Below are 24,028 nucleotides of genomic sequence, written 5' to 3'. Positions count from 1 at the left end.
ATTCACTTTTGGTAATAATGAATTTATTTTACTGATGGTTAAGTTCTTTTGTTAATTCATATACAGTTAATACTTATATTTTAATATAGAACCATAGTTTTATAACTGTGGTTGGAATACATTTGAATTATTTTTATAAATATTATTTGAGTTATTAACTGGTCTAAGCTATATGATGTGCGGTATCCACAAATGTATATGCTATGGATATTCTCATAGTGATTCATGTTTTAAATATGATGGTATTGGCAAAATAAATGAATGGCATTTCTCTTGGAAAATATTTAATAACTTAAATTTTTTTTTATTTAAGTAAGCAGTGAAGATTCTGAAGATTCTGATTTCCAAGAATCAGGAGTTAGTGAAGAAGTTAGTGAATCCGAAGATGAACAACGGCCCAGAACAAGGTAAGTATTGTATCACAGTTTCAAAAATTGTAGGAATCTTTTCTTTTTAAAGATTTTATTTATTTATTCATGAGAGACACAGAGAGAGAGAAGCAGAGACATAGGCAGAGGTAGAAGCAGGCTCCATGCAGGGAGCTGGATGTGCGACCTGATCCCAGGACCCCAGGATCATGCCCTGCGCCAAAGGCAGACGCTCAACCACTGAGCCAACCAGGCATCCCACATTGTAGGAATTAATATGAATAACCATGCTTCAAGTTATTTGTAGAAAGGTTGCTGTTACTAACAAAGTAAAATATGTAATACTGTGATTTGAAACCAATTGTGAAAATTATTAATTTAAAAAGAGTTGAACATATAAACATTTCTGGTTGATTATGTGTTATAAACCAAGTGGGCTTTCAGTGTGCAAAAACACTCTTGCCTGTAATTTTTGGTTGTTATGGGAGGATGCTATAGTGTAGTAGATTAGAGGTTCTGTAGACAAAACTACCTTCTGGCTTTGCTATTTGTTATTTGTATGAATATTCTGTGCTTCAGTGTCCTCGTCCTTAAATTGGGGGATTACAATAGTACTTACCTTATTGATTATTATGGGCATTGAATGGGCTTATAATATGCCTACTTGGCAAATAATAAATATCCCCTGAATGCTAATTACTAGTCTTGGTAGCATACTAGTATTATAGTATTTAAGATTTGTTTGTTCTCTTAATACACATAGCTACTGATGTAGATTAGTAGCTATTTAAAATTCTGCTTACTTTTTAGTATAGTATTTTAGATAATACTAACCATTCTAAGAATTTTTTATTTCCTCCAGAATATTGCACCTTGGCCTTTTGGCTAAAATCAAGTGTATTTTCCCCAGAACAATATTATCCATTTATAATTTATCGAATGGGCTGTTTGAATTTGTGTAAATGTGATATGTGTGTCTGCATAGGTGTCAATACTTGTAAATTTTAAAACATTTGAGATCTTTTTAGATTATTACATACGAGGTTGTGCCTGAAGTATAGCAACATATTACATTAGGGAAATAATAGGATACAAAGAGAGAGTTTTAAAACTGAGAATTCACATAACACAAAACACACCATTTTAAAGTGTAGAATTCAGTGGTTTTTAGAGTATTCACAAAGTTTTTCAGCCACCACCACTATCTAGTTTGAGAACATTTTCATCACCATAGAAAGAAACCCTGTACCCATTTCCCATTCTTCCTGCCCTCCATTCCCTGGCAAAAGCTAATCTACTTTCTTTATGGATTTACCTTCTGGACATTTTATATGATCAGTTTCATATAGTGTAAGTATTTTTTTAATGAATGGATTCTTTCAGTTTGCACAGTGTTTTCAAACTTCATCCATGTTTAGCTTTAGTACTTTTATCTTTAAAATTCTTTTTAGATGACCGTAAAATACGCGTGACATAAACTTCACTATCTTACCCATTAAGTCTATATTTCAGTAGTGTTAAGTATATTCACATTGTTCTGAAACTAGTCTCTTAGCTTTTTAAATCTTGATAAACAAACTCTCTTCACATAAAACAATAACTCCCCTTTCCCCCATATCCTCAAGCAACTACCATTCTACCTTATTCTGTCTCTGTGAATTTGACTCTTGTCAAACCTTATATAAGTGGAATCATATAGTATCTGTTAAATTGTTGTGGCTGGCTTATTTCACTTAGTACAATAGCCTCAAGTATCATCTATGTTGTAACATGTATCACGGTATCCTTCCTTTTTAAGGCTAAATAATGTACCACTGTGTGCATTTACCACATTTTGTTTATCTTTTCATACATCATTCAACAATTGTCTTACTTGTACCCTTTGCTATTGTGAATAATGCTGCTGTGAACGTGAGTGTACAAATATCTCTTCAGTCCCTGCTTTCAGTTCTTTTGGTTTTATACAGCCAGGAGTAGAATTGCTGGATCATATATGATAGTTCTAAGTTTAACTTTTGAGGAACAGCCATATTGTTTTTTGTAGTAGCTGTACCATTTTACATTCTTACCAACAGCATATAAAGATTCTGCTCTCTATATATCCTCACAAACACTTGATCTTTTCTGTTATTTTGGGGGGGTTGGGAGGAGATACTAACCATCCTAATGATTGTGAGGTCATTGTGGTTTTAATACGTATTTTCCATAATGGTTAGTGATGTTGAGCCTCTTTTCATGTGGTTTTGTGTGCTCTGGGTTAGATGAGACAGAATTCTGTCCCTTGGGCATCTGCCAGAAAAGCCAGAACATTGGGAGCAAGTCTTAGTCTTTACCTTCCTTCCTGGAGAAGGAGCTGAGAATTGGGCAGGTTCCTGCTGACCTCATTGAACTGAGCAGGAAAGTGGGTACAGCAAGTATGAGTAGAGATGCCAAAAAATATCCAACCATTTTAAGTGTGACTCTTGGTTAGGGTGTTCACTTGGTTGCTAAAGATTCTTAACTGATTTATAGAGTTCTCATAAAGTTAGTTTTTAGCATATGTTGTTTATTTTGGCTTTCTGTGGGAGAAAAAGAGCCTGGAGTTTACTAGTTGCCGTCTTTCCTGTGGTCACCTGGCTATTTTATTACTTTTAACGGCTGAATAATATTCCATTGTATAGATAATAACACATTCATCATCTGTTGATAGACATTTGGCTTGTTTCTATTTTTTGGCTATAATGAATACTGCTGTGAACATTTGTATATTATTTTTGCATAGTCATATGTTTTCATATTAATTCATAGGAATATACCTATTAATGGAATTGCTGGGTCACATTGTGCTCAGCTTTCTAAGGGAACCATCAAATTGTTTTGCATACTGGCCTGGCCCATCATTTTACATTTCCACCAGCAATGCACCAGAGTTCTAATTTCTGCACATCTTCACAAACATTTACTATTTCTGATTTTTTTGATGATAGCCAACCTAGTGGGCATGTGGTAGCATCTCATTGTGATTTGGATATACTTTTCCCAAATGATTATTGATGTTGAACATTTTTGCATGTGTTAACCAGCCATTTGTATGGCTAGTGTTAACTAGCCACCTCTATCTAAATTCTTTTACTAATTTTTAATTGTGTTGTCTTATTATTGATTCACAACAGTGCTTTATATGCTGGATATAAGACCCATATCAGAATCCATTGCTTAATCCAAAGTCCTAAGGATTTATGGCTCTTCATTGATGAATTTTATAGCTTTATCTATTATATGTAGGATTTTGATCATTTTTACCCTATAATCTTTATGAAATTTTATGAAAATAAGCTTCTAGGTTTGTATGTTTAGATGGTTTTCAGTATTTTCTAGTATAAATACTTTTCATAAAAATATTTGTAGGGGCACCTGAGTGGCGCAGTCAGTTAAGTGTCCAACTCTTGGTTTCAGCTCAGGTCCTGATCTCAGGGTTGTGAGATTGAGCCCCACATTGGGCTCCATACACAGGGCAGAGTCTACTTGGGACTCTCTGTCTTCCTCTGCTCTTTTCTTCTGAAATAAATAAATTTTAAAAAATATTTGTATACTCACACATCTAGAGATATAGAAATATTTTTATTAGGCATTGTTATAATATATATATACACATGTGGGTATATTGAGACACTTGTTAGATTACTTCACTCAGTAAATTACTGAAATAACACTGTTGAGTCCAAATTGTATAATTTTAAGACTTTTGTCATGCATATTTTCATCTTTTTTCCTAAGTTTTTAAAAAAATATTTATTCATGAGAGAGAGAGAGAGAGAGAGAGAGAGAGAGAGAGACATAGGCAGAGGGAGAAGCAAGCTCCTTACAGGGAGCCCGATGTGAGACTTGATCCTGGATCCTGGAATCATACCTTGAGTCGAAGGCAGACACTCAACCACTGAGACACCCAGGCATCACTTTCCCTAAGTTTTTATTTAAATTCCAGTTAATATGCAGTGTAACATTCGTTTCAGATGTAGAATTTAACTATTCATCACTTACATATAATAACCAGTGCTCATCATAACAAATGCTTTCCTTAATACCCATTACCCATTTAACCAATTCTCCCGCCCACCTCCCCTCTAGTAACTGTCAGTCTGTTATCTATAGGCCAGTCTGTTTTCTGGTTTGCCTCTCTCTTTATTCTCCCTATGTTCATCTGTTTTGTTTCTTAAATTCCACATATGAGTGAAATTATATTTGTCTTTCTCTGACTGACTTATTTCGCTGAGCATAATACTGTAGCTCCAACCATGTCATTGCAAATGGCAAGATTTCATTCTTTTTGATGACTATTATTCCTTTGCATGTATGTAAATGTACATACATACACCAAATCTTTATCCATTCATCAGACAAGGAACATTTGGGTTCTTTACATAATTTGGCTATTATTGATAATGCTGCAATAAACTACAGGGTGCATGTATCCTTTCAAATCGGTATTTTTGTATCCTTTGGGTAAATACCTAGTAGTGCAAATGCTGGATCATAGGGTAGCTCTGTTTTCAACTTTTTGAGGACCCTCCATACTCTTCTCCAGAATGGCTGCACCTACCAGAATGGCTCTTCTCCAGAATGGTTAGCATTCCTACCAACAATGTAAGACAGTTTGCCTTTCTTCACATCCTTGCAAATACCTCTATTTTCCTGTGTTGTTAATGTTAGCCATTCTGACTAGTGTGAGGTGATATCTCATTGTAGATTTGTGTATTTTGCTGATGATGAGTCATGTTGATTATTTTTTCATGTGTCTAAGGCCATGTGTATGTCTTCTTTGGAAAAATGTCTTTTTGTCTCTTCTGCCCATTTTTTAACTAGATTATTTGTTTTTTTGGTTGTTGAGTTTTATACATTCTTTAATATATTTTGGATACTAACCTTTATCAGATGTCATTTACATATATCTTCTCCCATTCCTAAGGTTGCCTTTTAGTACTGTTGCTGGTTTCTTTGACTGTGCAGAAATTTTTTATCTTAATGAAATCCCAATATTTTATTTTTGTTTTTGTTTCCCTTTCCTCAGGGTACATATCTAGTAAGAAGTTGCTATGGCCAATGGCAAGGTTACTGCCTGAGTTATCCTCTCCTGTCTGATATTTAGGTCTTTAATCCACTTTTTTTTTTTTTAAATTTTTTATTTATTTATGATAGTCACAGAGAGAGAGAGAGGCAGAGACACAGGCGGAGGGAGAAGCAGGCTCCATGCACCGGGAGCCTGATATGGGATTCGATCCCGGGTCTCCAGGATCGCGCCCTGGGCCAAAGGCAGGCGCCAAACCGCTGCGCCACCCAGGGATCCCAACTTTGAATTTGTTTTTGTGCATGGTATAAGAAAGTGGTATAGTTTCATTCTTCTACATGTTGCTGTCCAGTTTTCCCAAAATCATTTGTTGAAGAGACTTTTTTCCATTGGACATTTGTTCGTGCTTTGTTGAAGATGAGCTGACCATATACTTGTAGGTCCATTTCTGTTTTTTTTTTTTATTCTATTCCATTTATCTTTGTTTCTGTTTTTGTGCTAGTACCATACTGTCTTGATTACTACAGCTTTGTAATACAGCTTGATGTCTGGAATCATGATGCCTCCAGCTTTGCTTCTCTTTTTCAGGATTGCTTGGGCTGTTCAGGGACTTTTGTGGTTCCATACAAATTTTAGGATTGTTTTAGCTCTGTGAAAACTGCTGGTGGTATTTTGGTAGGGATTCCATTAAATGTGTAGTTTGCTTTAGGTAGTATAGACATTTAAGAATGTTTATTCTTTGCATCCATGAGCATGGAATGTTTTTCCATTTCTTTTTGACATCTTCGATTTCTTTCCTCAGTGTTATACTTATCAGAGTTCCGGTCTTTTACATCTTTGGTTACATTCATTCCTAGGTATCTACTATTTTTAGTTTGGTTGTAATGGAATTGACTCCGTGATTATTCTTTCTCCTGCTTCATACTGTTTGTGTAGAAATGCGAAGAATTCTGTATGGTGATTTTGTATCCCAAGACTTTATTCAAGTTGCATATCAGTTCTAGCAAGTTTTTGGTGGAGTTTTTCAGTTTTTCACTATAGAGTATCATGTTATCTACAGATAGTGCAATTTTCACCTCTTCTTGTTGATTTGGATGTCTTTTCATTCTTTTTGTTGTCTGATTGCTGAAGCTAAGACTTCCAGTACAGTTTTAAATACCAGCAGTGAGAGTGGACGTCCATGTTTTGTTCCTGACTATAGAGGATAAGCTCTCAGTTTTTTTCTCACTGAAGATGATATTAGATGCAATTTTTTCTTTTGTGGTCGATTTTGGGTATTTATATAAGTATTTTTTTTCTAATTGTTTTTGTTGAAGTTCGATTTGCCACCATATAGTATAATACCCAGTGCTCCTTCTATCCCTACACTCTGAAGAGTTTTGATCAGGAATGGATGCTGTATTTTGTCAAATGCTTTTTCTTCATCTACTGAGAGGATCTTATGGTTCTTGTTTTGTCTCTTGTTGATGTGATCTATCACATTGATTATTTAACGAGAGTTGAACCATCCTTTCATCCTGAAGATAAAGCCCACTTGGTCATGATGAATAATCCTCTTCATGTAGTGTTGGATCCTATTGGCTAGTATCTTGTTGAGAATTTTTGCATCTGTGTTCATCAGGGATATTGGTCTGTAATTCCCCTTTTAGGTGGGGGTCTTTGGTTTTGGAATCAAGGTGATGCTGGCCTCATAGAACGAGTTTGGAAGTATTCTGTTCCTTTCTATCCTTCGGAACAGCTTTAGTATAATAGGTATTATTTCTTCTTTAAACGTTTGATAGAATTCGCCTGGGAAGCCGTCTGACCCTGGACTCTTGTGTCTTGGGAGGTTTTTGATGACTGCTTCAATTTCCTCACTGGTTATTGGCCTGTTCAGGTTTTCTCTTTCTTCCTGTTCCAGTTTTGGTAATTTGTGGTTTTCCAGAAGTGCATCCATTTCTTTTAGATTGCCTAATTTGTTGGCATATAGCTGCTCATAATACGTTTTTAAAATCGTTTGTATTTCCTTGGTATTGGTTGTGATCTCTCTTGTTTCATTCATGATTCTATTAATTTGTGTCTTTTTTCTTTTTAATAAGGCTGGCTAAGGATTTATCTTTCTTATTAATTCTTTCAAAGAGCCAACTCCTGGTTTTGTTGATCTGTTCCACAGTTCTTTTGGTCTCTATTTCATTGAGTTCTGCTCGAATCTATTTTTTCTCTTCTTCTGCCTGGTGTAGGTTTACTTGCTATCCTTTCTCCCAATTTGTTTAGGTGGGAGGTTAGCTTGTGTATTTGAGTTTTTTTTTTTTCAAGGTTTTGAAGGAAGCTTGTTTTGTAATCTGTTACCCTCTTAGAACTACTTTTGCTGCATCTTAAAGATTATGAACAGTTGTATCTTCATTTTCATTAGTTTCCATGAATCTTTTTTATTCTTCTTTGATTTCCTGGTTGACCCATTCATCTTTTAGTGGGATGCTCTTCAAGCTCCATGTGTTTGAGTTTCTTCCAAATGTCTTCTTGTAATTGAGTTCTATTTTCAAAGCACTGTGGTCCAAAAATATGCAGGGGAGAATCCCAATGTTTTGGTATCAGTTGAGACCTGATTTGTGACCCAGTATGTGGTCTGTTCTGGAGAAAGTTCCCGTCCACTTGAGAAGAAGGTGTATTCAGTTGTGTTTGGATGGAAAGTTCTGTAAGTATCTGTGAAATCCTTCTGGTCCAGTGTATCATTTAAGGCCCTTGTTTCTTTGGTGGTGATGTGTTTAGAATATCTGTCATTTGCAGAGAGTGCTGTGTTGAAGTCTCCTACTATTTGTGTATTATTATCTAAGTATGTCTTTACTTTGGTTATTAATTATTTTTATTTATTTTTATTTTTATTTATTTATTTTTTGGTTATTGATTGATTGATATACTTGGCAGCTCCCACATTAGGGGCATAAATATTTATGATCTTTAAGTCTTCTTGTTTATATATGCTTTAAGTATGATATAGTGTCCCTTTTCATCTCTTATTACAGTCTTTGGGATAAACTTTATCTGATATGAGGATTGCTACCCCAACTTTCTTTTGAGGACTATTTGAATGGTAAATGATTCCAGCCCTTCATTTTCAGGCTGGAGGTGTCCTTAGGTCTAAATTGAATTCTTGACGACAGTATATAGATGGGTCTTGCTTTTTTATCCATGATACCCTTCATCTTTTGATTGGGTCATTTAGCCCATTCATGTTTAGAGTAACTATTGAAATATATGAATTTAGTGTCATTGTATTATGTATTCAGCCCCTTTTCTGTGGATTGTTTCTTTGGACTCCCTCTTTCTTTTACAGGGTCCCTGCTAATATTTCTTTTAAAGCTGGTTTGGTGGTCACTTATTCTTTCAGTTTCTGTGTATCCTGGAAGCTCTTTTTCTCTACTTCTATTCTGAATGAAAGACTTGCTGGATAAAGTATTCTTGGCTGCATGTTCTTCTCATTGATTACCCTGTATTTATCATGCCAGCCCCCTTCTGGCCTTGCAGGTTTCTGGAGAGGTCTGCTGTTAATCTAATATTTCTTCCCATTTAATTTAAGAATCTCTTGTCTTGCACGAGTTCAAGAATTTTCTCTGTATCTTTGAAATTTGCAAGTTTCACTATTAAATGTTGAGGTGTTATACAGTTTTTATTGATTTTTGGGGGGTCTTCTCTATCTCTTGGATCTGAATGCCTGTTTCTTTCCCATGATTTGGGAAGTTTTCAGCTATGATTTGTTTAAATATACTTTGTGGTCCCTCCTCTCTCTCTCAGCCTCTTCTGGAATCCCATTTAGATGTATATTCTTCCTTTTCAAGCTGTCATTTATTTCCCTAAGCCTTTCCTCATGTGCTCTTATTTGTTTTTCTCTTTTTTCCTAACCTTTCTTCCTTACTATCAACTTGTCTTCTATGTGACTCATTCTCTTTTCCACTTCATTAACCTTAGTAATTAGAACATCCAGTTTGGATTGCATCTCATTTAATCTGTTTTTAATTACAGCCTGATTAGATCTCAATTCTGAAGTAAAGAAGTTTCTGGAGTCCTTTATGTTTTTTTTCCACAGCCACCAGGAAGTTTATAATTGTACTTCTGAATTGAATTTCTGACACTGTATTTATTTATTTATTTTATTTATTTATTTTTCTGACATTGTATTTAAATCAAAGTTCTGTTACTGTGTGATAGAGAGTACTGTTTCTGTTTCTTTCTTTTGTGGTGAATTTTTCCTTCTAGTCATTTTGTCCAATATAGAGTGCGTGTATGAGTGGGCGGAGTCAAAAATATCAACCAAGACTGTAGTAAAGTACACCCTAGATGATTTCAAAGAGGACAGATACCAGAAAATAAAAAAGGAGAACAGAAGAAAATAAAATAATAGGACCACTAAAGTGAAAAATTTTAAAACAAAGTAGTAAAAATAAAAAGCCAAGAATCAAAAACATAGGAGAAGAAAAAAGAAAAATATTAAAATAGGAAAGAAAAGAGGAAATAGAAGAAAAAGGGGGGGATGATGGTGGTGAGGAAGTGGTAGTGGAGAGAGAATGTAGTCTACCTGAGAGGTCTTAGAGGGTGATCCTTTCGGTTCTGATTGTATTTTGTTTTGTATGTTAGAAGATGCTCAATCCCAAATTTATATAAACCAGCAATACTTATATAAAGCTCCAACATTCACCACCAAAAGATAAAAGAGGGGAGCAGAATGGGAAGGAAGAGAGATTATAAGATCACAGAATGAACCATCATGGTATTCCACTTGGTTCTGGATGTATGTTGGTCGTGTGTCAGAATGTACTAACTTCCACCATTGCAATTTAAAATGAGGGAGAAAAAACAAAAAAACACAAAAACAAATATGCATATCTTGTATATCTAATTGAATACATTGAAGGGAATCTAGAAGTGAAAAATACGTCTAAGACAGGTAATTGTGGAAATATGGAAGTGAAAATGGAAAAAAAACTTGAAAATGAAGAGCTGGTATAATATTGTAGTTAAGGTGAGAAAACGGGAAGAATATCGGAAATTTTCTTCTGATACAAAAACTAGTTGTAATGGAATAAAACCCCCCACAAAACCACACAAAACAGAAAGGATCCTGTTGTTGTATATAGTATTTTCCCTGTGTCCTGGAGCTTTCCACTGCTGCTTGGTCAATGAACCTGCTCTTCCCTTGTTCTTCCAGCAGTTCTTCTGGGGGAGGGCTCTGTTGTGCTGTTTCTCAGGTGTCTGTGCCTGGGTGGAGATGCCCTGCCCTTTGCCATATGCTGGGTTCAGTGTGAGCTTTCTATCCTGTGAGGCCTTTTTTCCCTAGAGGCCCCGCCTCTTGCAGGCACAAGGTGAAACAAAGAGGAAAAACAATGGCGGCAGCCAGATTTCTAGCTCTGAAGTTGAGCTCCCCAGGAGTAACTAACAGCAGTATCCCAGTTCTCACTGGCCTAGGTGCTCTTGGGGGCAGGTGCAGGTGCAGTTGCACTGATCTGCATAGCCTGTAAGGCGCCCAGCGGCAGGAAAGTTCTTGCTTTCCTGTGCCCTCCCACTTCTGCCTGTCCCAGGTGTAAAGAAGGATCGCTGGTTTTATCCACTTGGGCAGCTTGGAATCCGGGTCTTGTGCTGCTGTATCTGCACTCCCGCGTATGTCTTTCCATAAGGGAACGGGGTACAGCCATCTCCATGTGGAGCTGGTCCGCCTAAGCAACTCGCTTCTCCCAAAAGCCCCAGAGGGCTGCAGCTCTCCAGCCCTTTACCAACACTGGACCGTGGTTTGCAGTGAGCTTTTCCCCAGGTACTCCATCTCTTACAGTGACTCCGGGAATTTTGAGGCTTCACTATCCCTCTGCTATTTTGCCCAATTTCCCTGCTAAACACTTTTCCATCAGGGAAAACTCCAGCGTGGGTTTTAAAGTTCCCACATCTCCTGGGCTGGGCTTTCCTGCCCCTGAGGTTTTGATGCTCCACTTTAGCCCGGCTACTCCAGGTTCCTCTCTCCCACCTTATTCTTTTTAGATTTTTTTTTCACCTTCTTACCTTGTTAGAAGTGAAAACTTTTCTCTCTGTAGCATTCTAGCTGTTCTCTCTTTAAATCTCAGGTTGAGTTCATAAGTGTACAGGATGTTTTGAAAGTTACCTAGGTAAGTTTCTGGGGCCAGGTGAGTTGAGGACCCATACTCTTCTGCCATCTTACCCCTCCCTCTTAGATGTAGGTTTTTCATTTATGGCCTTTATGATTTCAAGTATATTCTCTGTATCCCTACTTTGTGGAGGGTTTTTATCACGAGTGGATGCTGTAATTTGTCAAATGCTGTTTCTCCATCCATTTAGAGGATTATATAGTTCTTATCCTTTCTTTTATTAATGTGGTTTATCATGTTGATTTGTGAATATTGAATTGCCCTGGTAGACAAGGAATAATAAATTCCACTTGATCATGGTCATTGAGTCTTTTAATGTACTGTTGAATTAGATTTGCTAGTAGTTTGTTGAGAATTTTTGCATCCATGGGTCATCAGGGATATTGGCCTACTTGTAATTCTCTCTTTTTTAGTGGAGCCTCTTTGGTTTTGATATCAGATTAATACTGGCCTCCTAGAATGAATTTGGTAGTTTTTCTTCCAGTTCTATATTTTGGAATGGTTTGAGAAGAATACATATTAACTCTTCCTTAAACATATGGTAAAGTTCCCCTGTCAAGCCATCTGCCCCAAGATTTTGTGTTTTGGGAGATTTTTGATTACTCATTCAATTTCTTTCGTGCTTATTGGTCTGTCCAAGTTTTCTCTTTCTTCCTGTTTCAGTTTTAATAGTTTATATGTTTCTAGGAATTTATCCCTTTCTTCCAGATTGCCCAGATTGTTGGCACAGAATATTTCATAACTTTCTCTTACAGTTGTATTTTCTGTGGTCGTTATTTCTCCTCTCTCATTTGTGATTTTGTTTATTTTGATCCTTTCCCTTTTGTTTTCGATAAGTCTGCCTCGAGATTTATAAATTTTGGGATGAATTTCTCTGTCTTGGCATTCATCTAGGTCTTTTTCTTTGTGTTAGAAAAGCTTGTCACATTTCTTGCTTCTGCGAGAAATGGCTTTATAAAAAAGAATCATATACTGTCCAGGGCCTGCTGCTTCAGGAAGTACCTCTTATGTGTCTGTGCCTATGCTGAGGTGTGCAGTTTATGGGGATTGTCTCCTGCTGGTTCTTTTCTCCCCAAACATCCAATGCCACCTCTCATAAATGCACTCTCCCAAGAGGGAACAATCTCTCCCAGTGCACTGTAGGCAATCCTCAGATCATGCCATCTGCCTGTGAGTTGCTTTCCTGTCTTCTAAGAGCAGGGCAGCACTTTCAAGTCTATTTCAGCCAAGCCCAGGGACCTTTAAAACTCCAGTCTTTGAGCTCCCTGCTTCCAAAAACTCATGAAAATCAGCTCCTTTCATTTTCCCAGCCTATGGCTTTTGGGACTATCCTCTTTGCACATCCTTGTGTGCTCTACCCTCTCTCACCTTTCTCTCTGACCAGGGCTCCCTCCCCTCTGCATCACCCATGATCCATTTCTCCCCTAAACCACCTCTCTGCACTTTCTTCTTGGATGTGCCCTCTTCTCTCCCTCTAATTGTGCTGTTTCTTCTTTCAGTCTTCAGGTCTTTCCTTGGGTCTTCAGAATGATTTGATAATTATTTACCTGTGTTTGAGGGGCTATACAATCCCCTAGGGTCCTTTTACTATTCCGCCATGGTAACTCCCTTTTGTCATACCTATTTTCAAACTGTCTTATAAAAGTCATTTTTTTCCTTCCTGCAGCATAATATGTAATTAACCATTTTCTCACTTTTTCAACAATGAAATAGTGAGTAGTATGTTACATAGAACATATATCTTAAGGGTATTTTGGTCCATTTTTAGCTAATTTTTATATATTATGTTAGGTAGATAGGGGTCCAACTTCATTCCTGTGCATGTAGATAACTAGTTGTCTCAGTACTACTTATTAAAAAGATGTTTTTTTTACCTCTTGCATTTTCTTGACATCCTTGTGGTAGATCAGTTGATCACAAATATAATGTTTTATTTCTGGACTCATATTTCTCTTTCATTGATCTGTATGTCTGTTATTTATGCCTGGAATGTGCTGTCTCGATATATGTAACTGTTTACCAGCCTCTAAGCCCAGAAGTACTTTTTTGCCAATGGCTGTTGTTACTGTTTTCTTTTTTTAATATATGTGCACTTATATGAAGAAAGTAGTATCTAGCCCTTATAATCTGCCTTTTTTTTAAGGAATGGTGAATATTTTTCATTTGTATATTGGTTATTAATATTTCTAAAGACCCTCCATCCATCTTTAAAAAAATTTTAGAGAGTGAGTGGGGGGAAGGGGAGAGGGAGAGTGAAAATTTAACGTAGACTCTACATGGTTCTGGATCCCATGACCCTGGGATCTTGACTTGAGCCTAAATCAAGAGTTGGACGCTTAACTGACTGAGCCACCTAGGTATCCTCATCCATCTTGTAACTGATGCTAAACCTCCCCTCTGAAAAACTTAAAATGTTGATCATTGGATTAAAATTAAGGGTTATCAAGTGAAGATTTTTTTGCTTTTTGTTTTCCTTGTCTTTTTAAGGAATGTACTCAAAGGTAAATTAGCTGTAGAATAGTATGTAATTAATTTAAGGAAATTTGTCATAAGGTATTTCATTTTGCATTTTAAATGTTCTTTAGATCTGCAAAGAAAGCAGAGTTGGAAGAGAATCAGCGGAGTTATAAACAGAAAAAGAAAAGGCGACGCATTAAGGTTCAAGAAGACTCATCCAGTGAAAACAAGGTAATGACATTTATTATGTGCTTGAGTTACAACTACAGTAGAGTAGAAGTAAATATGTTACTACTTTTTCTGCATTCCATTCCTTAGTTTAACTTTGCTGGTTTATTTATATTTTAACACCTTTGTGGAAGGATGACTTATTGAATGTATAAATATGCAAAAATAGTATGACACATTATTGATTTTTTTTCTGTTCCTTAACTAAATCTGATGGAAATTTTAAGTTGCTCTTATTCATTATTTTATACTCTTGGTGCTATAGAATTGATGAGAATTATTCTATTTTCTGAAGACATAAAACATTTTATTCCGAATAATGATTCATGTGTGAATAAATTTATTTCAGAAATGATGCTAGCAAATTCATTTCATATATATAAATAAGATTATGTAAAGTAGAATTTCTCTGTAATATGTTTCATTCTGACACTGTTCTCCTGTGGGGAGGGAAGATTCATTTTTTTTTAAACGATCCTTTCAACAATTTCTAAGTGTACATTTCAGGGGTCTTAATTAAATTCAAAATTTAAAACTCTGTACCAGACCCTTGTAAGCTCATCTAGTTTCTTTATTTATGAATTTGCCTATTTTAAGTACTTCATATTAAGTGGCATCATACGATATTTGTCCTTTTGTGTCTGGCTTATTTCACTGACAGTGTTTTCAAGGTTCATCCATGTTGTAGACTGTATCACAATTTCCTTTCTTTTCAGTGCTAAATAATATTCCATTATATGTATATATTGCATTGTGTTTATTCATTCATTATATATATATATATTTATTCATTCATTTATTTGTTGATGGACGTTTGGGTTGTTTCCATCTTAGGGTATTTTGAATAATAGTATTGTGAATGTGGGTGTAGAAATATTTTAGTCCCTGCTTTTAAATATTTTGGTTATAACCTGACTTATGGCATTGGTAATCATTTGGTAATTTTGTGTTTAACTTTTTGAGGCACCATCACTTTGTTTTCCCAGTGTACCAGGCTTCCAGTTTTTCTACATTGTCACCAAAACTTATTATTATTTTTTTATTTTTCTAATAGCTATCCTAATGGGTGCATGATAGTATCTCATTTGTGGTTTTGATTTAAATTTCCCTAATGATAAGTAATATTGAACATCTTTTCACATGATTATTGGATATTTCTGTATCTTCTTTGGAGACATATCTGCCTGTTCCTTTGCCCCCTTTTCTGGGTTGTTTTTTAATCTTCTTTTTTATTGCAAAGTATAATTCTAAAGCTTTTAATTATGTTTTCTTTTACCTTTTCTTGGTATATTAATTATTGGAATATGAAATGGGTAAATTAGACAACTTTGTGGTATTTACCTCTGGTCATGTAAATTCCATAGAGTAATTCTGAAGAAGATAAAGAAAATGATGAAGAAGAAGAAGAAGAAGAAGAAGATGAAAATGATGATTCCAAGTCTCCTGGAAAAGGCAGAAAGAAAATTAGAAAGATTCTTAAAGATGATAAACTAAGAACTGAGACACAAAATGCTCTTAAGGAAGAGGAAGAGAGGCGAAAACGTATTGCTGAGAGGGAACGTGAGCGGGAAAAATTGAGAGAGGTAAACCAGTTTTTTAGAATTTCAAAAAATGTGTCTTTCATAGATTCACACACACACACAGATATTAGTATTTTAAGAATAGCATGTTGTAATCACATTTTTAATTATAGTTGCTTTTCCCTATTAGTATTTTATGCAGCTTTTCTTTTTAAAGATTATATTTATTTATTTAAAAATAGAGAGAGTGTGTGTGCATATGCATGCCACGAGGGAGCAAATGGAGAGGGACAAGCAGATTCTGCACTGAGCATAGAGCCCAGCTTGGGGCTTGATCCCATGAGCCTGAGATCATGACCTGAGCTAAAATAAAGAATGGTTGCTTAACTGACTGGGCCATCCAGGTACCCCTATTTTATGCAACTTAGAAATCTTCATTAGGCTATATTAATATAATTAGATACTTAAAAAGGCTTGAGATTCTTGAGTGATCACCAAAGTGTGTTTTTCTGGGGTAGAAAATGTTTAAATATTATTGCTTAAATTCATAAAATATTTTGATTTATTTAAATAAACTTTTTATTGTGATAGATGTCAAGCACATGTACAAGCAGAGTATTATAAATCTCCATGTACCATATAACTCAGCTTCAACAGTTACCAATACATGGCCAGTTTATTTTATCTATTCTCTTCAGATTATTTTAGAGAAGTCTAAGAAATCATGCATTCTGTCTATATATAGTCAGAATATATTGTCAAAAGATAAGGACCCTTTCGACATTATTATAGTACCATTTTACACTTAAAATTATTATTAATTTCATAGTATCATCAAATATCTAGTTAATATTCCAAATTCCTTCATTTTCCTCACAAACATATTAGTGGTTTTTAAAGATTTATTATTTATTTGAGAGAGACAGGGCAGGGGTAGGGGAGGAGGGCTAGAGGGAGAGGGAGCGAGAGAATCCCAAGCAGACTCCCCGCTGAGCATAGAGCTGGTGCAGCTGCTGCAGGGCTCCATGTCATGACCCTGAGATCATGACCTGAGCCAAAACCAAGAGTTGAATGCTTAACCAACTGAGCCACCCAGGTACCCACATATTAGTGGTTTTTAAAAATAGTTGGTATGAATTAGGATAATAAGAAAGTCTTGCTATAGGTCATGTTGCTTTTAGATGTTATACCTCATAAGTCTATTTTTATTTTGAATATAAAGATTTCCGTTTTGCATTTTTTCTTTCTTATAGTACATGTGTTTAAAAAGCTGGATTATTTGTGTAGAATTTCCTGTATTTTGAGCTTTGTTGGTCACATTCCTATGGTGTATTTTCACTGGCTCTCCAATATGTCCTATAAACTGTTGGATATAGAGTTCTTTTTTTTTTTTTAAATTAATTTATTTATTTATTTTTGATAGTCACAGAGAGAGAGAGAGAGAGAGAGAGAGAGAGAGAGAGAGGCAGGGACACAGGCAGAGGGAGAAGCAGGCTCCATGCACCGGGAGCCCGATGTGGGATTCGATCCCGGGTCTCCAGGATCGTGCCCTGGGCCAAAGGCAGGCGCCAAACCGCTGCGCCACCCAGGGATCCCCGGATATAGAGTTCTGATCAGATTTAGATTTAGTTCTTTTTTGGCAACAAAACTTATGGGTGGTAATATATACCTCTTGCGTCTTACCTAGAGGTACTTCTAAAAGAGGTTGTCTCTCTTTGTGATGTTATTTAAATTTTATTTTTAAAATTTAAACAATAGCATTTGATAAATAGACATTAAAGTTCTATTTATCATTTTCTTCTTCTGATCCTATCAGTATACATACATGCGTTTCATATAACTGCTGTCACTGGATGTGGTATATGCTGTATTTTCCTCTCCCTTTTATTTCACATAATTTACATATATATTAACATGTTTCAGGTACTTTTAGTTTTTTTATAATGTTTATTTTCTAATTAATTTTTTGGTTTACTAAATTGAGTATATGTGCTTTTTAAAAATCAAGTATTACCATAAGGCTACATTGAAAAAAAACAATAGTCTTCTGTTTTACCCAGACTACTCAGTTCTAGCTACTCTTTGCATTTACTTATATATTTTTGTTTGATATGCTTATAATGCTATTTCTTTATTTCTGTTTTAGATAATACCATTATTATATGATAGTTATGGATTTAGTTTTCATATACTGCCTGCCAGACCCTTTCCTCCTCTCATTCTCTTAGTATGGTTATTCCACAGTTCTGGTGCAATCATTTGTCGCTGTTTGCATGACTGTAACTATGTAAATATTCACAGCAGGGCTGCATAGTGTATATTGCATGTATATCTCATACACACACATACGTGTGTGTGTGTATATATATATATATATATATATATATATATATATAGTATGTAATGATTACATTCGTATGTATATTCTTTTTTTTTCTTTCCCTAGAGTTAATAATGTTTTGGATTTTTTTGTCTTATTTTCCGTATATCTTTGACTACTGAATTTCCTATTTAGTAAAATCCTAAAATTCCTCAGTAACTTTAATACATCAGATGATTGATCAGTTTAGTTTTTTTCTGAAATGACACCTGGGGCCTTTTCCCCCCATTCTAATCTGGTCTGTTTTATCTACTTTTACTATTCTGGGAATTTCTTCACCCACCTCTTGTTTTGGATCTCTTATTTCCTAGATACTTACTTTCCCATGCACCTTACTTCCCTGAATTTTTCAAGTGGATTAGTCACCTCACTTTAATAACGGACTAATTTGATGATCTGGTAGGTCTGACTGTTCAACCAATTTTCCTGCTTTCACTCCACACTTCTCCTGAACTATTTGTGTTAACTGGTGCCTCCTTTTCCTTAACCATCTGAGGAATATAAAATATGTGATTCTTGTTGGTTTTCTTCACTACAGGAATATAAGTTTCAGCCTTATTTTGTTATGTCATTTGACATTTGTCCATATGCCTTTTAGCTTTCACAGCTCTGTTGATAGTTCGTTTCTGCCAGGATCTTCCTTTTTTTTTTAACCTGTGGGATTATAACGTTTCTGTTCTATTATATCATTTCAGTAAAGAACTATTTCATTCCACCATTTTGAGCCACTTGCAATGGTTTTGCTTAAGTAAGCTTTCCCAAGAAATTTAATATAGTTTTGTATAGCCACCAATTATGTATGATGTATTTCCTGTATCAAGTTCACAACCAGAGAACTTTATCAAAGGTATATTTCCAAGTAGCCATTACCACAATTAAGATGTAGAAAATTTTAATCAGTATTTCTTGGTCAGTCCTCAACCCCATATACCTAGCTGTAGGGAATCTGTGATCTACTTTTATCACTGTAGATTATATTTGCCTTTTTAAAAGTTTCATATCAATGAAATCACATAGAATATTATGTAATTTTCAGTTTAACAATTTTGAGATTTATCTATGTGTTTCAGGTACTTTTTTGAGTACTATTCCAATGTATGGATAGGCTACAGGTTATTCACTAATTGATGAACATTTGGGTTATTTTTGGCTTATGGATCAATTTGTTATAAATATCTTTATACAAGTCTTTTTGTAGAAAGATGTTTTTGTTTCCCTTGGGAAAATACCTTTGAGTGGTATTACTGGGCCATATGGTATGTGCATGTTTAATTTCAAATTCCATTTGTTTGTTGCTGGTGTATAGGAAAATAATTATATTTTGTATATTAACCTTATATTCTGCATCCTTGCTGTAATCATTAGTTCTAGATTGTTTTCATTAGTTCTTTTGGATTTTCTCTATATGAGATCATTTCATCTGTGAACAAAGAGTTTTATTTCTTCCTTCCCAATCTGTGTACTTTTTTAAATTGCTTTTCTTTTTTGTTGCATTAGTTAAAATTTCTGGTACAGTGTTCAAAAGGAATAGTGAGAGAATATCCTTGCCTTTACTTGACCTTAGTGTGAAAGATTATAGTTCTCACCATTTAGTATTATGTTAGCTGTTGGATTTTTGTAGGTACTCTTTATCAAGTTGTGTAAGTTCTCCTCTATTTCTCATTTACTGTGAATTTTTATCATGAATGGGTGCTGGATTTTTGCTGCATCTGTTGTTAGGATCATGTGATTTTTAAAGCCTGTTGATAATGATGCATTATGTAAATATTTGAATGTTGAACCAGTGCATATCTGGGATAAATCCTACTTGGTTATGGTGTATAATTCTTTTAATACATTTTTGGATTTTATTTGGTAACAGTTTGTTGAGGGTTTTTGCACCTATGATTATGGGAGATACCGATTTGTAGTTTCACATCATGTCTTGGTATTAGGGTAGTGATGGCCTGATAAATTAGGAAGTGTTCTCTCTGATTTATCCTCTAAAAAAGATTGTAGAAAATTGGTATAATGTCTTCCTTAAATGTTTGTTGAATTTACCTGTAAACCCACCAGTGGTGCTGTTTTGGAAGGTTATTAATTATTGACTTAATTTCTATAACATATATAATCCTATTTAGATTAATGATTGGCTTTGTTTTCTGGTGTGGCTATAACAATTTGAATTATCATCAGCAATATATGGGAATTCAATTTCTCCATGTCCTACCAATATTAGTTATTGGCAGTTTTAAAAATATCAGCCATTTTATTTTATTTATTTTATTTTATTTTATTTTATTTTATTTTATTTTATTTTATTTTTAAATTTCAGCCATTTTAATAGATGTGTAGTGTTATTTCATTGTTACTTTAATTTGCATTTTTTCTGATGACTAATGAGGTTAAACATCTTTTCATGGGGTTAATGGCCATTTATATATCCTTGTGATGTGTTCATTCAGATATTTTGTTCTTTTTTTGTGTGCAAGGAGTTTTTGTCTTTTTATTTAGTCATGATCTTTATTTTGTATACAAGTAATTTTTCAGATTTATATATATTTTTCCTTTGTGGCTTCTCTCTTTATTTCTTTAGTGGTATCTTTCAAAACTTTAAAAAGCAGAAGTTTTGAACTTTGATGGAGTCTTATCAGTTTTAATTTTTCTTTCCTTTCTGTTGCACACGTGTGTGTCCCATTTAAGAAATCTTGGTTTACCCCAAAGTTGCAAATATTTTCCTCTCTGATTTCTTCTCAAAATCATATACTTTTCAGTTTAAGTTTGTGATTTCTTTCATGTTAATTTTAGCATGTTAATTATATGTGACATATAGGTGAAGATTTATATTTTATTCTAGTAAGTTATTCTAGCATTATTTGTTTTAAGACTTATTTCTCCATGTAATTACTTTGGATCTTTGTAAAAAAATCAACTTATCACATATTTGTGAATCAGTTCCTCTATATTTCTATCCTTAAACTAAAACCACACATACTTTGATACTATAACTTTATATTTTATAGTAAATCTTGATATCAGATACTCCTACAACTTTGTTCTACTTTTTTTTTTAAGATTTTATTTATTCATGAAAGACACACAGAGAGAAAGGCAGAGACATAGGCAAAGGGAGAAGCAGGCTCTCCATGGGGAGCCTGATGTGAGACTTGATCCTGAGACCGCGGATCACACCCCTAGCTAGGGGCAGGTGCTCAACTGCTGAGCCACCCAGGCGTTCCTTGTTCTACTTTTTCAGAATTGTTTTGGCTATTAACTGTTATTTCCATTTCCATATAAATTATATTTTAGTATCATGTTGCCAATTTTCATAAGAATCCTTCTGGAACTTTTATTGGGATTGTGTTGGATCTTTATATCAGTGACCTCTTAGCAGTATTTGTCCCTTGTTACATGAATATAGTATGTCTCTCCATTTATTTAGTTTTCCTTTGATTTCTCTTAGCAGTGTTTGATACTTTTCATTGTACAAATCTAACATATATTTTGCTAAATTTATCCCTAAGTAGTTCATGTTTTCTGTTGTCCTGATAAATGAAATGTCAAGTGATTTAATGACTTTGTATTCTGTGATTTAGCTAAATTCTCTTAACTAGTTCTGGTAGCCCTTTTATAGATTCTTGATAATTTTCCACCTTTATAATCATGTCCATTCATCTTTCGATGGACACCGAGGCTCCTTCCACAGTTTGGCTATTGTGGCCATTGCTGATAGAAACATCGGGGTGCAGGTGTCCCGACGTTTCATTGCATCTGAATCTTTGGGGTAAATCCCCAACAGTGCAATTGCTGGGTCGTAGGGCAGGTCTATTTTTAACTCTTTGAGGAACCTCCACACCGTTTTCCAGAGTGGCTGCATACAATGGAATATTACTCAGCAATTAGAAACGACAAATACCCACCATTTGCTTCAACGTGGATGGAACTGGAGGGTATTATGCTGAGTGAAATAAGTCAATCGGAGAAGGACAAACAGTGTATGTTCTCATTCATTTGGGGAATATAAATATTAGTGAAAGGGAATATAAAGGAAGGGAAAAGAAATGTTGGGAAATATCAGGAAGGGAGACAGAACATAAAGACTCCTAACTCTGGGAAATGAACTAGGGGTGGTGGAAGGGGAGGAGGGCGGGTGTTGGAGGGGAATGGGTGACGGGCACTGAGGTGGACACTTGACGGGATGAGCACTGGGTGTTTTTCTGTATGTTGGTAAATTGAACACCAATAAAAGTTAATAAAAAAAAATATAATCATGTCCATACATAAATAATCACTAGTTTACTAATTTTACTAATTTCTTTCAAATATATTGATAATTTCTGTTTTATTTATTTATTAAAGATTTTATTTAGTTATTCACGAGAAACACACAGAGAGAGGCAGAGACAGAGGCAGAGGGAGAAATAGGCTCCACGCAGGGAGCCCGATGTGGGACTTGATCCCGGACCCTGGGATCATGCTCTGAGCTGAAGGCAGATGCTCAACCACTGAGCCACCCAGGCATCCCCGATAATTTCTGTTTTAAAATTATGAATGGATGTAATTTCTCTCTTGCTCTTTTTTTTTTTAAGAGAGAGAAAGAGTATGTGTAACTGGTTGGGAGTGTGTGTAAGGGGAGAAGGAGAGAGAACATCTGAAGCAGGCTCTGTGCTCAGTGCAGTGCCCAACACAGGGCTTGATCTCACAACCTTGAGATCATGACCTGAGCTGAAATCAAGAGTCAGATGCTTAATTGACTGAGCCACAGGCACCCCTAAGTTTCTCTTTTTTAATTGAAGTATAGTTGACATACAATATTATGTTAGTTTTAAGTGAACAACATATTTGGCATTTATATACATTATGAAATGATCAGCAGTGTAATTCTAGTTGCCATCTGTTCACCAGAGTTTTATTACAATATTATTTATAATATTCCCTATATTGTACTTTAATTACCTGTGACTTATTTATTTTATAACTGCAAGTTTGTACCTCTTGATTGCTTTCACTTCACTCATCCACTCTACCTCCCTCCCCTCTGGCAACCACCAGTTTGTTCTCTGTGTTTGAGTGTGTTCCTATTTTATTTTGTGTATAGATTCTACATATAAGTGAAATCATATGGTATTTGTCTTTCTCTAAATTATTTCGCTTTGCATAATACCCTCTAAGTCCATCCACATTGTTGCAAATGGGAAGGTTTTATTCTTTTCTTATCGCTGACTAATGCACACATAGCACATCTTTATTCATTTGTCTATCGATGGACACTTAGGTTGTTTCCATATCTTGGCTATTGTAAATAATACTGCATTGACTATAGAGGTGCATATATCTTTTTTTGGAATTAGTGTTTTCAGTTTCTTTGGATAAATACTGAGAAATGAAATGTGGAATAGCTGGATTGTATGGTAGTTGTATTTGATTATTTTGAGGAACTTCCATACTGTTTCTCATAGTAGTTGTACCAATTTTTATTTTCACATAGTAGTGCACAAGTCATCCCTTATTTCCACATCCTCACCAATACTTGTTATTTCTTGTCTTTTTGATACTAGCCATTCTGATTGGTGTAAGGTGATATCAAATTTTTGCTTTGATTTTCATTTCCCTGATGATGAGTGATGTTGAGCATTTTTTTCATGCATATATCTTCTTTGTAAAATGTCTGTTCCAGTTCAGGTTCTCTGTCCATTTTGTAATCGGATTGATTCTGAGTGTATGTTGTATAAGTTCTTTATATTATTTATATATATTCTTTATATATTTTAGATGTTAACCCCTTTTCAGGTATATCATTTGTAAATATCTTCTCCCATTGAGTAGGTTGCCTATTCATTTTATTGCTATCTTCCTTCGCTGTGCATAAGCTTTTTAGTTTGATGTAATCCCAGTTCTTTCTTTTTACTTTTTGTTACCCTTTC

The 24,028-nt window shown here is 35.0% G+C and overlaps 1 protein-coding gene across 4 annotated transcripts in view; it reads left to right on the top strand.

Annotated features, from left to right (window-relative positions):
• ATRX (ATRX chromatin remodeler) overlaps positions 1-24,028 on the top strand; it is a 321,152-nt gene that overhangs the window by 140,563 nt on the left and 156,561 nt on the right. For all 4 annotated transcript variants that reach the window (XM_025985028.2, XM_025985027.2, XM_025985025.2 and 1 more), the window contains 3 exons: positions 314-407; positions 14,126-14,228; positions 15,590-15,808. In XM_025985028.2, coding sequence (XP_025840813.1) covers positions 314-407; positions 14,126-14,228; positions 15,590-15,808 — 416 coding nt within the window. The remainder of the gene's footprint in view (positions 1-313; positions 408-14,125; positions 14,229-15,589; positions 15,809-24,028) is intronic.

Source organism: Vulpes vulpes, chromosome X, assembly GCF_048418805.1.
Source record: "Vulpes vulpes isolate BD-2025 chromosome X, VulVul3, whole genome shotgun sequence".
Classification (NCBI taxonomy): domain Eukaryota; kingdom Metazoa; phylum Chordata; class Mammalia; order Carnivora; family Canidae; genus Vulpes; species Vulpes vulpes.
Note: the sequence above shows the minus strand (reverse complement) of the source record. Positions and strands in the feature narration are given on the sequence as shown.